Below are 16,614 nucleotides of genomic sequence, written 5' to 3'. Positions count from 1 at the left end.
CAAGCTCCATCTGGTTACTCCAGGCAGAGCAATCTCTCTTCTCTGACTTCCCTGCACCTTATGGGTAGGAACTGTCATGGATGCCTTAACTACAGAGTGCAACCCCCCCGTGTACACACACACTAACATCTAACTGCACACGGATCAGGCTCTCCATAGTCGGCAGACCTATCTAATCTATGTTCCAAGGCCCACAGGCCCAGCACATATCCTGAGTGGGTATGAAATGTATATTTGCAAATGGCTGAAGAGATGAACAAACTGAATGATCACAGAAGACTTGTTAGCAATGTGGGACAATAGAAAGAGACAAATGACTCAGGCTCTAGGTGGCATTCACTTACTGCTACATGAAGTGGCTGGGTTTGGTATGAACAGCATGGATGGGTAGGAGCCAGAGGAGTTAGGTACTTGACAAACTTTTGTCAGCTGCCCAGATATTGACTAGTAACTGGATGACCACGGTCAAGAAGCATTTTAAGAGCACTGATGTATCAGGTACACTCAGCAAAGCCTGGCACAGACAGAACAGGTACTCAAAAAGTTTTTGCTGAATAAAATGAGAGGCAGGGGACACGAGCTGAGGAAGAGTGGTGTCAGAGGATGCACGGGCAGCCACAGGCATCTGAGCTGCTTGGCACGGCCAGATGACAGCAATGGCAGAAACTGAAACCTTTACAGGTGGCCATTGCCATGGTGAAGTGGAGGGCAGACAGGCAGGGCATTCTGGGTCGAGGGCAGGAGGACCAAGAGGCCTGGCCTGGCTACTGGGTTGGAGTAAGGACTGGTGGTTACTGACCCAGAGTCGGGGCTGCGGGGAGTGTGAGCCACAGGCTCTCCCAGGGCCTTCGAAGGCAGTGCCATTCCCAAAGCAGAGGGACAATAGGGCCATGCCAACCAGAATGCAAGTTCCTTGAGGGGAAGGACCACGGCTGTCTTGTTCACCATCCATAACCAAAGTCCGGGCAAGAAACGTTCATGCCAGACTATCCAGGTGTGAAGCTCAGCTCTGCCCATTGCCCCTTGTTAAGCTCCCGACGCTTTAGTTCTCACATCCTTCGAGTGGGGATAAGCCTATCCCTAGCTCTCATTGGGAAGACTGAATGATCACCCAGGTTGAGGAGTTTTCTCTTGAGGCTGGGCCCTGATGGGGGACTCTCAAGCAGCACCTCATCCCAAGCCAGGCACATCTATAACTAACAATGCCAGAATGTAAGGGGCCTACAGGGCCCCGGTCAGGGTCTCAGGTTAGAGATGAACCTGCTCATGGGCATGGAAAGGGGCACTCTGTTTTTGGTTAGCTTGCACCAGAATGCAAGAAAGTGAGGGTGATGAATGACCTTGAATCATCTCTAAATACCAAGGAAGTCCTTGGCTGGCTCTAAGACAGATAACCATTATTTGTAACAAAGTTCAAGAGGCATAACAACAAATCTCAGTATCTCAGGGCTGCAGTGCCAGGCAACCAAGTCTACCCAATTACATATACAAGTACTTTCGTGTGTGATCCAATCTGATCTTCACCAAAAAACTCAGACAAAGGAGAGAGAGGGGGAAAAAAAAGAGAGACTTTCAGAATCAAAGGAGCAGACATTAGAGAAGAACTGCACAGTGATACTGAAAAGCAGAGGAGGAGAGAATGTCTTTTATGTTTCTTCAAAAAGCCGCAGCGATTTTATAGTCAAGCACTTGTCTCATTTTCTCCCAAAGTGGCAGCACCAACATTTCTGCTCATCCCTAACTGCCGCAGGGCCTGTCAGTTGCTAGGCAACCTTAACGCACTCCAGCACCTGTTGGCATCCGCCTTGCTTCCTGCCTCCCACAATGCATAGCTCCATCACTGTCCTCACGAGTATGCCAGTTACACCCAGGCACCGTCTCTTAGCCAACGTTCTTCCTCAAGCCCGTCTTCTTGCCTGGTTGGTCCTACTGTATTTGTCATCTTGTCCCAATAATTTCCACAACAACAGGCTGCTCATCAAACACGGGTGATTTCACGGTAGGAACAGAACAGATGGAAGGAGAATCTTATTAAAACCATAAATAACTTGCCATAAAAGCAAGCAGCCAGACAAAAGAAAATCACCAGCCAATACAACATGCTAAAAAGTTCAAGTTGAACCGTTAGTTTGAAGTCTCTTTGAACACAGAATCTGGTTGAGTATACTTGTCCTAATAGAACAATTTTGATAAATTTTCAATAATTTTCAGTGAACATCATACTGAGTTTAGAAAAGGCTGTCTCTCAGACAAATCTGAGTCACATATTATCAATATGTTAACATCAATGTGTTATATATGCAAAAAATATAAAGGCTACAGAAGTTGCTTTTGTCAGTCACAACAGGCTTAATGCCTATGAGCCACTAAAAATCAAGCAATTAACAGGTATTAACTATATCATACTGTTTAACAGGCAACATAAATTTTCTATCTTCCACCTTAGAGCATTCCATAAGTCATATAGAAGCTCATATAGGATAATGAATTTTCTGATATTTAGGTGGCAAAACTAGTAAGTAGCAATCCACACTGGGACTTGGATCTTTGGACTGTCTCAGGTTATCCACTCAACAGTGTGCTAGCTGGCCAGATCCCATCACCATTTGAGGACCCTGGGCTCGAACATGCTCTTGAGCTTCAAGTATCAAACCCAACAAACTGGTGATCATGGTTTCAAGTTGAAGAATATGGAGGCTGGGGCCCAGCAGTGGAAAGAAACTTTCTTTACATACCTTTTTAATACTGTGTACGTTTATTATCCATTTAAAAGAAACATTTTTAAAGGACTCTCATTCAAATACAGTAGGAACTGTACGATGACATGTTGGTCAACAATGGGCCACACAGATGGTGGTCCAGGATTACACTGGAGCGGAAAAATTCCCACTAGCTAGTGATGCTGCAGCTGTGGCAGAGCCGGCACAGGGCACCTCGAGCTTGTGGCGGTCTGGTGTGAGCAACTCTCCATCGCAGCCGCGTCAGAGGGCAGCACGTGCTTACCTACAGCACCTGACAGCTGGTAATGGTCATGTAATTCACGACCACGTACTGGTTTGTGTTTTTACTATACTATACTTTTTATCCTTATTTTAGAATGTATTCCTGCTTATTAAAAACAAAAAAGGCTACTAAAAAGCAACGTGTTGTGTTAAGTGGCAGCAGTGGTACGTATCTGTGTCCACCCCAGCTCCTGTGTCCAGAGGCCATGTGGAGTGACTGAGCTGTGCCACAAAGATTCATGCCAGTGCTCTATAGGTCTGTATGATGATGACATCTGCAATGTCACATTTCTCAAGACATGAAGATGAAATGGACCGGGCTCCTGCAAAGAGAATCAAAGGGCCAACAAGGAAGATGCAAAAGGAACACATAGGAAGAAATCGGGAATTTTGTTTGTTGACCTGAAGTTTCACTCAAAGGGGAGCATTTGAGGTGACTTTGAAGGAGAAGCATAGTTGTTCTAGACAGCACAGAAAGAAAAACAAACTTAAAATCTGAGCAGCGGTCCAGACATGAGCTGCAGTAAAGGGGATTCTAACTCACTCATTTGATATTTCCTGAGCCTCTACAGACCGGGCACTGTACTAGGCACTTTTTTTTTAATCTGGCAGAAACACAAACATTCAATGAATAATCACCAAAAGTCATGATGAGTGCTTAGCTAGGTAATATGATAAAGCTCATTTTCTCTTAAAGTAGAACAAAAACTTTTAATGCAGATGGTCTAATAAAACAGAAACTTCATTAAAAATTACGTTTTACTTATATGTAAAAGAATCAAATGGAAAATGAAAACTATATTATTTTTAATAGGATTATAAACCCTGAACTTCATGGGCCAGAGGTTTCGCATTAGTGAACCACCAATTGGATAAAACAAAGTCCATGTGACGGAAGCTAGCATGTGCTACTAGGATGTGTAGAGAAGTAACAGGTGGTAAGTAAGTATGCGCGCAGCACAGGAGACTTATGAGTGCACTTCTGAGATGATGGACCTTTCTAAACTAGGAAAGCAGATCTTTTGGAATCCTAACTTTTTAAAAACTATTATTTTTAACAACTCCACACACCCAAGAGAATACGGTTCTTGAGTGCAGTCCTGCTGCAGGGCTAGTACCTCACTCCAAAAAGCTGCCTCCTTTGGCTCCAAAGAATAATGCTGCACTCCTTAACTGCCTCAGGACCCAAAGGCCTAAACTTTTGAGCATATTCAAGTTTTACTTATCTATGGAAAATAAATCTCCATTTTGGAAACAGTAAGAAATTATTTGAAGGCAAAGTTGGGAGACCAAGAGGATGAATCAATCTGGGTTATGAACACCAATCAGGCCTGTGGACAGAAGCTGGAGATGGCCCCCAAGCTCCCTGCAGGGCCCAGGTCCTATGTCACCCTGTTCCTTGAGTATAATCAAGAGCTGTTAATAGGATGGGATTTCATGTGCATTGTTAGATTAAACATCAGGTGACTTCAAGTTAATCTAAAGGGAAGTAACCAGGGTGGTCCAGGGTCCTTCCTGACTCTCCTGCTGGTTTTCAAGATGCAAACATCAATGCTGCAGGGCTCTGTGGGCAGCACCTTGGCTGGGACAGCCTGGTCGACAGTCAATGAGAAAGCAGGAACTTCAGCCTCACAGCCACATGCAACTGAATTCTGTCCACAAGCAGCAAGCAGGGATGGGACCCTGAGCTTCAGAGGAGCTCAGACCTGGTCGACATCTTGATTTCAGCCTGGCGAGACAGTAAGCAGGGGACCAACTCACACAGGCCCAGGCTCCTGACCCACGGAAAGTACAGGGTTATTCACAGCCCCTTAGTCTATGGTCACTTATTACAAAGCATCAAAAAAAAAAAAAAAAAAAAATCAATCCAAGGCCAAAATCAAAGAAATGATACTTATCTGTTGACACATCATGTGAACTCACTTTGAAGGAAATTCTGATCCAAACTATCTGAGCAATGTCAGGATCTTTGGTTAAAGTTCCTAGTTTCAAAAGGTGATCACCTTGAAAGATAACACTTCTTTGGATTACTAAAGAAAAGTATATTTATTATGTTAGAAGTCAAAATTCATCTTGCTTATTACCCCCCACCTCCGCTGGGCAATTTAATTTTGTTGAACTTAATTAAAAGGAATCAGTTATTCATCCCAAACATGAACATTAAACATGGACTGGTAACATAAAATCAAAGTGGAAAAGTTTGAAAATAAGTTAAACTTATGTAGTTTTTGATTATTAGTTTACCTATGACTAACACCCAATTCTTAGAACCTGATCTCTCTGCCACTTTGTTCAGGGAGCGTTGGCTTTGCTAGGCCTCTCACTTCATTCGGACTAGAATCCTGGTACCCTCCAAAAGCTGCCTCAGAGGTAGGCAGGCACATTATATGAAAGACAGCAGTACTCAAAAGTCAGTTGTTCATGAAGTACTGCATTTATCCTCAAAGATGCCAATATTATCCACTGGGACAAACAATCTAGCGATGTTTAGAAGTAGATGAGGCTTTTTTTTTTCTTTTAACTTCCACCAAGACATGGTGTTTAGTTTGTAGGGGCCAGGTTATTAAATATCCTATAACATATGAGGCAATCTTGCACAACCAAGAATTACTTTGAACAAAGTGCCAACACTGCCCTGTTGAGAAACATGCTAATTAAGTAAAAGCCAAAGCTGACTATATTAAAACCCTATCTTATTCTAGAAAGTCTCATTGAACAAGTACTTTAAAAAACACTCAATTATTCCAATCAATGTCTTCCATAGACCCATGACTAATACAGCCTCAGGAACCCCAGCAGCAGCCAGTGGCAACTCAGGCGTGGAGCAGGTGAACGCGGCCACCAGTAAAGACTGAAGTCACCTCTCCCGCCCCACTCGCTCACCAGCACTCATTCTGCTATTTCTCAAACAAAGCAAGAGGTCCCAGCGTCTGATCACTTTCCCTCAGCTACCTCTCTCCACTCATGGTGACCTCTTCTTTCAGGTCTCTGCTTTCAGTGAGGTCTTCCCTGACCCTCCCATTTAATGGGCAGCTCCCTCCCCACCAGGGTCCTCACTACCCTATAACACAGTGCTTGGGGGTGTGGGTGCTGGAGGGGACTTGGCTTCTGGGCATCCCCTCTATGCTTCTCTAGGCTTCCTACAGATAGTGACCACACCAGCGTTAGCTCAGAACATCTAAAAACAAAATGACTTTGAAGTTGTCTATTAAGACTGAGTTCATTTGACAGCAAAACTTGATCTTAATTCATTGGGTAACAAAAACAGCATAAGGCTGTTTCTGAAATGTTTATTATGGAGTGCTGCTGCAGATAGCACTAGTGACATTAATAGACAGTATACATACCATGCTCTCTGCCTAAACTCCAATGGTTGAATGGCATCTGGTCCCAGGGATTTTGAATAAAGGACTGTACATCTAAATTATCTGCTTTGTTTTTAACTATAGAACCACTTGACATAAATAAACTTGGTTGGTTCTTGTATAACTCCTACCACCAGAATGAGGCCAATGATTATGTTTTATTTTTTAATTCCTAGCTCCTGGAAACGTGGTACACAGTAGGTACCACAGATGTATTCGGAATAAATGGTTAAATAGAATGTATAACTTAAAATATTTTTTTTTGGTAGAAGCAAGATCATTTCGTGGTAATCACTTGCTTTTTCAACCCAGGGTGAACAGTGTGGTTTCAATTCATTGGCCAACATGAAAAGCCCTCTTGGTTTGTATTTCTGCATGTTCCTTAGTGCCCAGGCATCAACAACTTTACTCTCTTCCAGAAAAGTCACAAAAGTTGTGTGAATTCTGGGGAAAACTCCAAAGTATTCTCTCTGTACAACAAACCTTTGAGTACATCTCCAATAAACAACTGCACTTTACCACAAATTAATCTGCAATCACACTTTTTTTTTTTTTTTTGGTGCTGGAGACCAAATCCAGAGCCATGCACAAGCTAGGCAAGCGTTCCACTGCCCAGTCATATCCCTAGGCCAGCAATTAAATTTATCGCCATCCTCCTGAAACCAGTTCCGTTTCCCAACTTCTACACTGGTGTCCGTGACCAACCCCAGTTCTCTGCCAGCTGTCCCTTAGCTCAGGAATCATCTTTGAGGCCTCACTCCTGTTCCATTATGCACAAAGTCTATGCAGCATTTTCTCAGTTCCCACCTCAGCCTGGCCTTCATTAGCCTCCTTGTTAACAAATTTGTACCCAGTGCCTCCTACGAGCCAGGCACTCTGCCAGGTGCTGGAATGTGTTAACAAGATAGACTTGGGTTCAGCCCAGTCTAGAGGGGAAGCCAGATAGTTACACAAGCAGCCACAAGAAAGGGGAAGGAACTCTAACGATGCAGGAAGTCCAGGGCATCATGGAAACCTAGGGCTTAGGACGCTGGGAGTCTCGGAGGAAGCCAGGCTCAAGGTGAGGACTGGGAGGCTGAAAGTTAAGGCCTCCCCACGTGAGTCTACCTGCACAGAACAGCTGGGGAAGCACTGCGGCTGCCGTCAGTCGACTAATGCTGTGACTGAGGAGTTGCCGAATCTCTCGTTCAAAGGCATTCCGCTGGGGCAGGAAGCTCCTCTGACTGCTCCTCTATTCCTAGAGCGACGCCATGGGCAGTACGTGTGCTGGTAATGGCGGAGCTGCCTCAGCTGCAGTCATCCTCGTCTAAGGAAAGGATGTAACCTCACGGTACCTCGTCATGCTTGAGAGGGCACCAGACCGTCTGCCTTGGGCTGCCGCGAATGGATGGGCAGTTCTCTCTCCTGCCCTCTCTTTACACTCTGCAAAGCACAAATGGCATTTTCCCCCTAATCAGGGCGAGGGCCTGAAATTTTGATGGAGCTCTCCTGGGTTACTGAGGGTCTGAGGAGAACCAGGGGACTGGTTCCAGGGCTTGAAGAGGTTCTTGTTCTTGTCATGGTTCTTGTCACCGTGGTGTGAATTTGAAGGTTCAGGGGCCACCATGAAGTGTCATTACCCCACCGTTGGTACAGCAGGTGTTGCTTTATAAGATTATGATGGGATACTTGATGTATTCTAAGTACCATTACCTTAATGTTAAGAGTGTGACTTAAGAAGTCTGCTTCCTTAAGTAGGACAAGTGCCAATTGTTGAACATCGACCTCTGCCTGGAGCTAAGTGCTTTGTAGAACTGATCTCAAACCCTCAGCAAAGTCGCAGGGTACTTTCACATCCTGTTTTCATATTTAAGGAAACAAGCTTGGTAAGGCTCAATGATTCAAAAATGGCAAGAGGTTCAGTTGAAATCTGGACTTGGGTCTAACTGTAAACCATTAAGTTTGTAACCCCCAACCCATCTACCAGCTCTTCTCCAGGAACACAAATATGTCCAGGCTTCCCAATGGACCTGGATGCTTCCAGACTCTTCCTCACCAAGATCCACTCTCCATCCGACAGCCTGACCTAGCTTTCAAGACACGTATCAGATGACATCACTCCACTTCAAGCCCTCTTTGACTTGGCTGGCACCAGCAAACCCACACAAGGAGTACCCTGACACTCCATACTCACCAGTCCAGGGCTCTCCCCGCCGGTCCTGCCCCAGTGTTCTTTCTGTGTAGGACTGGATCTTGTCACTCAGCTCAGCCTAGACATTAGCTCCTGAGGCCACCTGCTGTGACCCCTGCAGACACGTGGCAACACACTCCACCTGTTTCCCCGTGACCTGGTATTTTCACGTTTATGTGTATGCTACTTGCATCCTGCCTTGCTCTACCTGAAGCCAAGGCCCTGGTAGAGCGGGCTCCTTGCCCTCAGCCACAGTGCTGCAGAAAGTGCCCGACAGGGACACAGCTAAGTATCTGCCATGGGGTGAGTCTCCTGTGCATGTCTTTCATCCTCTCAAACACGGTGCAGTGAAAATACAGCACCTTGAGCTTTGCAGGATTTTACTAGCACCTTAGTACAACAGGGTCCCAGTCCCATGTAATTCTCATTCACACATTTCACACAGAACCTGCCTCCAGAGCTTGTTAGTTTTCTTGAACGAAGAAATGCAGACTATTTTATCACCCGTGTGTCCTCTGCCCATTATGTCACCAGCATTCAAGAAAATGCACATTGAATACTATGAAGTAATAAGAGGACAACTGTGTCCCTCATCTGATGAGCTCATTACTGGCTGGTGGAGGCTGGAGCCTGTGAGGGTAGAACACCGAAGAGTGATAACAAGCCTGAGGTGCTGGCACAGAAGTTGAGCAACGAGGGACAAGGACAGTCCTTGGTAACTCTATGTGGTAACCTGGACCTTTAAGAAAACAGAATTAGGACTCATGGGGAGAGGAGCAGAGAAGCGCCAAGGGCTAAGCTTCGCAGTGAGCAGGCACGGCACAGACAAGTCTCAGTCCACCTTGTGCTGAGAGCAGAGGGCCTGAGCGGGGAGGGGGAGAGAGCAGGAGAGGAAGGAAGCAGCCCGAACTCATCCTCTTATCAATCAACTTTAATCAATATTAAAGCAGGTGTTCACACAGTATAAAATAAATAATTATTAAGTGATACATTGACAATAGATGCTTTGTGACTTAATTCTAAAAATACAGAGTATCCTGGTTTTAGAAAACCAATTCTAAAACTATCTAACCTTCTCTTCAATGAATCGCTTGGATTTTCCCTAAAGGCCTCCTGTCCTTTCCCATCTCTGTGGCCTCTTATCAGGAACCCACTCCCATGACACCTACCCACTCCTGCAATAATGGCATTAATCCATTCATGAGGGTGGCCTAGTCACCTCCTAAAGGTCCTGCCTCTCAACACTATGACACTGGGATTAAATCTCTAACAAACGAACATTGGGGGACACATTCAAACACAGTGTGACGGTCCTGCTGGAATACAGGAATTGTGTTGGAAGCAGCCATGGGTGGCCGAGAGGTTAACATGGAGTGGTCGTACCAGGCTATCACTAGTAACCTGGTAACCTGGTCCTGAGGTTCTTTCCCTACACTGTGTCAGTGAGCTTATCACACTGAACTTCTAACTGTGGAGACTTTCACTAGCCAAGGGTCAAGTGCTCGGCAACTCCCACCCTCACAGCTTCTGTGCAGATAAGGAGTCTGAGGCTGACAGAGGCTGAGCAATCGTTCAAGGCACGACACTGTTTGATGGTGGACATAGTCACCTCATCCAATACTGTCTCTTGATACTAAAGCCCCACTCCTCCTCTACGAGATCACATGCAGGAGAGAGGCAGAGGCGTCGCCTTCCCAGGCTTGTGAAGGGCTAGAAGCACTTTAGGGACCTGGAGAAGGAGAGGCCAGCAAGGCTGCAGAGCTTCCAGAAGAAAGGAGACCTGAGTACACCTTGAAAAATGGGCAGCGACTAAAGAGGCAGAGAAATGACAACGGGGTCAGAAAAGGGAACTACATGGGCTCCTGGCGGGATGATTCCAGGGACAAGGGGGTTGGCCTGGTTGCTCTGGAAGTTCACGCTGGGAGTTACTGGATAGGAAAGAGAAAAATGGTGTGAGTAGGGTCCAAAGGCCAAACTGATAATCTGGACTTCTATAATCTTGTAGATGGGGATCCTGAACATAGAGCAATGAGGAAAATCTGTGCTTCAGAAGGGTGACTGTCAACTTCAAATAGTTATGATCAACTTTAATCAATATTAAAGGAGGTATTCACACAGTATAAAACAATTATTAAGTGATAAATTGATAGTAGATGATTTGTGACTTAATTCTAAAAATACAGAGTATCCTGGTTTTAGAAAACCAATTCTAAAACTAACCTCCTCTTCACTGAATCACTCAGATTTTCCCTAAAAGCCTCCTGTCCTTTCCCATCTCTGCGGCCTCTGTCCCTGACAACTCCTCTGCCTGGACCAGTCAGTCCTCCTGGCCCCTCCTAGGCACCCGTCCAGGCTCATGTGAAATAGCTCTCGCTGACTGCTTCCTCCTCAACCAGGAATAATGTCTAATGGTGCTCCCACTGTGGTCTCACACAGTCAAACAACGAGGGTACAGTGTCACATGCACGGCAGGGCTTATGCCTCCTCACTCTTTGTGTCCCCAGGGCCAAGGAAAAACTACTACTGAACCAGACTACAAAAACTTTGCCTACGGATAAGGATTTTTCATAAGGTTACTTTATATCAATTTCTATTAATGCCCTTGAAACAGGATCAATTATACAGTTTCTGTGAAGTGCATCTACCTTTTTATTCCACATTGAGGAGAAACAACCCCCAAACAGACATGAAGTTCGACTTTTCCAATACAGTAGGAAGAGATTCAAGACTGCTGTATCAAGTCTTACAATACCTCTAAGCTTCCAGCTCGCCCTATGGATTTTGTATTTGCCAGCCCCCACAATAACACGAGCCAATTCCCTAAAATAAATCCAACAGGCTGTGTATGTTTCTGTTTCTCTGAGCATCCTGAATAATACAGAAGTCCAAGAGGAATCATCCCTATTTCATCTGGACCCATTCTTTCCATGTTCATCTTACAATGGCCTTTCCAAATAGCCTCTCTTCCCTGTCCTTAGGACCCCAGCATTAGGATTTCTATCTCCAGCAACCTCAGAGACAAATAGTGAGAACTCTTACACAGAAGACACAGATATCCATTTACATCTTGAATAAACTCTATCCAATAGCAAAAAAAAAAAAAAAAAAAAAAAGGTTGGAGGTGGGGGAGAGAGAAGAAAACCACCTCCAGTCACTCTTATATGTTTAATTTAATTTGACCTCTTTAGGCTCCAATATTCCCAGCAAGAAAAATGAGGATGCTCAACAAGACCAGCTTTTAACAAATATTTGGTATTTCTTTATATTGCTCTTACTGCACTTTGATGAAGATAGTTAAGTTAATAAATAAGAGGATTTTAGCTAAAGTTGGAAGTGTAATCTTCAAATTCAACATTTATGCAGGTGGCCCAACTTCACTAAGAGCCTCAGTAATATAATGGACTGCATCCTATGTCCCAAATGGTTAGAAAATTCTGTCACATGAATGAAGGAAAATCATTTAAGGTACTGAACAAAAAACAAAATAACAGAGTCATGGGGTGAATGACAGTCTACTGTTTGGAAAAATGTTTTCAATCAGCATTTTATAATTGGTAGTGGGCAGATTACTTCACCTCATTCTATCACCGAGAGTATACAGTTGGTGATGGCCACACACAGACCATATGGCAGAACCAGTATTAAAAGCAAGTTTTCTTTTAACTTGCAACATAGAAACTTGGTTTAAAGGAAAATTACTGAACAACAGGTGAGCTGACACTGAAATGTGGTCTCTTAGTATATTCAGGTCCCTCACGTTCGTGTTGGTTAACTTCAAGGAAGACTGAGTGGCATTAAGAATTTCTTGTCACTTTAATTTCAGAATATGTGTAATAACTTGACCAACTCTGTTCTTATTGAAAATAAAATTGGGTGGCAGGGTTAACAACAAACTTGCACTCTTCAACACGACCAGAGTTGAGCTGGCTCTCTTGCCCAAAGGGCAGCCATATGCATCCTATGCCTTGGTCTCCCTGGTACCTCCTATCTGTCTCACGTGATGACTTCCCCACCTAGGGAACCGACAGTGCAGGTCTTCACATCCAGGAAACCTCTCTCTTTAGATGCAAAAGTTTCTGTTTTTAAAGATTCACAGCAAAATGTACCACTTCCCCTGACCACCTGTCACAACAGAAGTGGAGGCTTAAACACACATACTCACAGCTGCCACAGACTGAGGGCCTGGTACCTTCTGGGCACTGAGCTCTAGCATCTCTTCACTGTCACAGAAACCTGAAGGCAGCCACCATTTTTAGAGACTAGGAAACAGACTCAGATCAAATAAATTTGCTAAGTTCACAGAGCTACCATACAACTGCAGCATCTTGAGTATTTATTTTTAGAACTCGAAATTATGTTTTTCCACTATGCTATGATGCTTCAAATGCCTTCAGGACGGCTTCTCTTGCATGGGACCTACCATCACCATGCTCTTTAGGTCACTGTTACTTATCCTGAGCCACCAATTTCCACAAACTAGGAAACTGGTTTTGTTTCTACATGGCTCTTTGTTTAAAAGTTTGTTCATACCTTTACACTCTTGGTAGGATTGTGAATTAGTATAACCACTACGGAAATCATCATGGAGATTCCTCAAAAGACTAGGCATGGAACCACCATATGACCCAGCTATAACACTCCTTGGTATTTATCCTGAAGAATGAATTTTATCTTACTATAGTGATATGTGCATACCCATGTTTGTAGCAGCAAAATTCACAGTAGCCAAACTATGGAATCAGCCTAGGTGTCCATCAATAGATGAATAGGTAAAGAAAATGTGGTATATATATGGAATGGAGTTTCATTCAGTCATCAAGAAGTGAAATTACGTCATTTGCCGAAAAATGGAACTACAGACCATTATGTTAAGTGAAATAAGCCAAACTCAGAAGGTCAAGGGTCATATATTTTCTCTTATATGAGGAAACTAGAGAGGAAAAAGGAAAAGAAAGATGGAGGAAGGGAAATCTCATGAAAATCAAGGGGAGATCAGTAGAACAGAGGAAAGGGAAGTAGGAGAAGGGGAGGGAGGCCTCAATGCAGGGGAGTGATATTGGCCAAATATTACTGTTTCATTGTTTGCATGTGTGAATATGTAACAACAAATCCCACTATTATGAACAATTATAATGCACCAATAAAAAAAGTGGAAAAAATAAATGAAAGTATGTTCATGAGTGCTGTTCCTTTCTTAGAAAAATAATTCCACTGTGTAATACTTTAATTAGTTGCTATGAAGTCAACTGAGTTACTGAATCCTGAAGAAGTCACTAGTTTAGTTCAGACTAGGAGTCAAGAATTAATGTTCTAGTATAGTTTTCAAAGTGAAAACAATATATTTTCTTATAAAATAGATAAGAAAATGTCAATGGGTAAGGGTTTGTCATAGGGAGGATGGGAAATATTGTAATAGATTATGGTGATGGCTGCACACAATTCTAACATATTAAACCACTAAGGTGTAGACTTCAAGTGGATAAATTTATGGTATGTGAATTACATCTAAATAAAGGTGTTTTTTAAAAGGACACATAAGAGATTTGATTCTTCAAGCTTTAATTACACAAGGAGAAACTAATGAAGAAAATTAATTTTAACATTTCTTTTTTTTGCATTTATCCTAAGTGTCAACTGGTTTAATCCCTATTATTAAAATGTAGAAAAACAGAAGTAAATATAAAAGTTTATGCAAATCTTACAAGCATCTACAATTACAGGAAATCAGGCCATGATCACATACTTTATCATGGGCCTCCTTTAAATAAGGTTCATGTGACCCAACAGGCTGAGAACTAATGACAATTCATAATCATTTTTTAGAAACCCCTTCAATATTGATAGTAGTCATTACAAACACATTTTTAAAAAATTCCTCCCAGATAGAACAGAAAGGTCATTTACCTTGTGACAAGAAACCAAGCAATTCTACTGAAGTCTGGAGAGGGCCTCATGTATGTCTTAATATGAGGCATGGCATTGCTGCGGCCAGATGTCTCTGCTGACCATGTGCTAGTGACAGGAGATACAAACCACTAGTTAGAAATAACACAAACTCGTCAAAATCCTAACATTAGGAAACTGCATGGAAAGTAAAATCTTATAATCTGAAAATACCAGGTACATGGTTCTATAATTTGTGACAGTTTATTAAATTCTATTCAGATAAGTCTGATGTATGCTCGATTAAAAAAGTAGGTATTGTAGAAAAGGAAAATTTACCGCTACCCATAGAAAGCACTAAAGCCTTTGGCATGTGGACTTCCATCTTTTCTGCCATGAACACCCACCCACCCCTGAAAGTATGTTACCTCTGTTGTGTTCTTGTCTGCATGTGTGCATGTTCCCTGGGTGGACCAAGCTCCTAAAGGCAGGGATCACAGTCCCCTGGTGCACTACTGTGCTGGAACTCCATAAAAGATTGTCAAATGAATGACTACAAAGTGGGTAAAACACAGTCTGTCACAAATGCATGAATGCAAGGGAAAACTCAGAAGTGCTTTAGCTTTAGCTGAGTTTTGTCTAAGTTTCTAACACAAAAACTAATTTTCCATGGGAATAAATGGCCCCTCTCATGAAGCATGAGTCAGAGAGGATGTTCCTTCAAGGTAACAGGTGATCTCTAAGAATGAGGACTAGGTGGGTCCACTGCTTTCTTTACTGAATTTAGTAATCTGATACTGAAGGAGTTCAATATACAGAGATGTCCTCTATAAGGACAACCTCTCCAGAAAGGTAGAAAGGTTCCAGGACGCCATGCTGAATCTCAGCTGAAAGCTGCTGAAATGTAGACCTGCCTTTGTTTCTGGCTGCCCAACAACACCACCCTGCTGAAGTAAGTGTGGAATGGACGGATCTAGAACAGGCAGGCGAGCAAGTGCTGCAGTCACTGGAGGACAAGGGTATTTCTTTCCCTTTCTATTCATCAACTACTCACTGAACCCTCATGACACACCAAATACTGTCCTATATCCCAGGCAATAGTGGCCTGGGCTCTGCCCTCAGCAAGCTTGGCCACACATCACATGATGGTATATGAAGAATGGTTATATTTTACATTTTTGGAAAAGTGAACTGAAGTACTGCTTATATAAACTATAAACTATCCAACACGATCTTTTATTTATCTTTTTCTTTGCATACCAATATTTAAATAGAAACTTCACAGAGATAAATTTTACTCTTTGGTATTAAAAACCTATTCCAAAATTTTCAAGACCCTGTTTTAAATTATTTCTATCACTAACATATGCAGATGAAAGAATATAGCTACATTATATAAGATTCTTTTTTAAAACACAGACTGACATAAATAGCATTCTTATTTCTAAAGAAGTAATAGCAACACTCTGAACCAATCACTTACTGGAAGTAGGAATGAAGCCAATTTTGTTTTTCAGCTGTCTGGATGCTATAGGGAAGAGAACCTCCAGCTTTGCAAAGAAAAAAAGTAAAACAAATAAATATCATAAGATATATTGTGAAGCTTCCTCATTGAGAAGAAAATCTATAATAAACAAGGTAAATGAAAAACAACTGCTTCTATTATTTCATCTTATGGAATAGTTTTCTGAAAGAAAATGTCTATACTTGCATTAGGTTCACTGTCTTAATGGGGTTTTCTTTCTTAATGATAAGACTCATTTAAACAGTAAATGTTTACTATCTGAAAAGAAAAAGGCGTTAATTGCTCTGTGGTATCAAATGAATAACACAGATCCGAAGTGTTAGAAAAGACATGGAAAGAATCCTGACTCATGCCACTGCCTTATCAGGTCAGACCTGAGCTGCTTTTTGCCTAAGACCAGGACACTTGGGGAGGTGGCCGATGATGACATACTCTGCCTTTATGAATGGCTATTTCCAAATAGGCTTTGTACTAACTGAACAGATTCTAACAGAATAGAAGAACTGAAAAATAAATTACAACATTCAATAACTAGTTTGGGTTAAACAAAGGAATCCTAAAGATCTTATTCTTGCAAAGAGCATAAAGACACAATTCCAAGGGGAAACACAATTAGAAACCAATTCTTGTTCATCTTTGAAAGGAAGAAAATTTAGGTTCATCAGTGAC

General features: G+C 42.7%; 1 protein-coding gene across 3 annotated transcripts in view; it reads right to left on the bottom strand.

The window, feature by feature from the left end:
* Window positions 1–16,614, bottom strand: part of Tdp1 (tyrosyl-DNA phosphodiesterase 1) — an 82,112-nt gene that overhangs the window by 30,928 nt on the left and 34,570 nt on the right. For all 3 annotated transcript variants that reach the window (XM_047541886.1, XM_047541889.1, XM_047541888.1), the window contains 2 exons: window positions 15,904–15,970; window positions 14,442–14,549 (listed from right to left, as the gene is read on the bottom strand). In XM_047541886.1, coding sequence (XP_047397842.1) covers window positions 14,442–14,549; window positions 15,904–15,970 — 175 coding nt within the window. The remainder of the gene's footprint in view (window positions 1–14,441; window positions 14,550–15,903; window positions 15,971–16,614) is intronic.

The sequence above is a fragment of the Sciurus carolinensis genome, chromosome 2 (genome assembly GCF_902686445.1).
Source record: "Sciurus carolinensis chromosome 2, mSciCar1.2, whole genome shotgun sequence".
NCBI lineage: Eukaryota > Metazoa > Chordata > Mammalia > Rodentia > Sciuridae > Sciurus > Sciurus carolinensis.
This window is presented reverse-complemented; position numbering and strand designations above follow the sequence as displayed.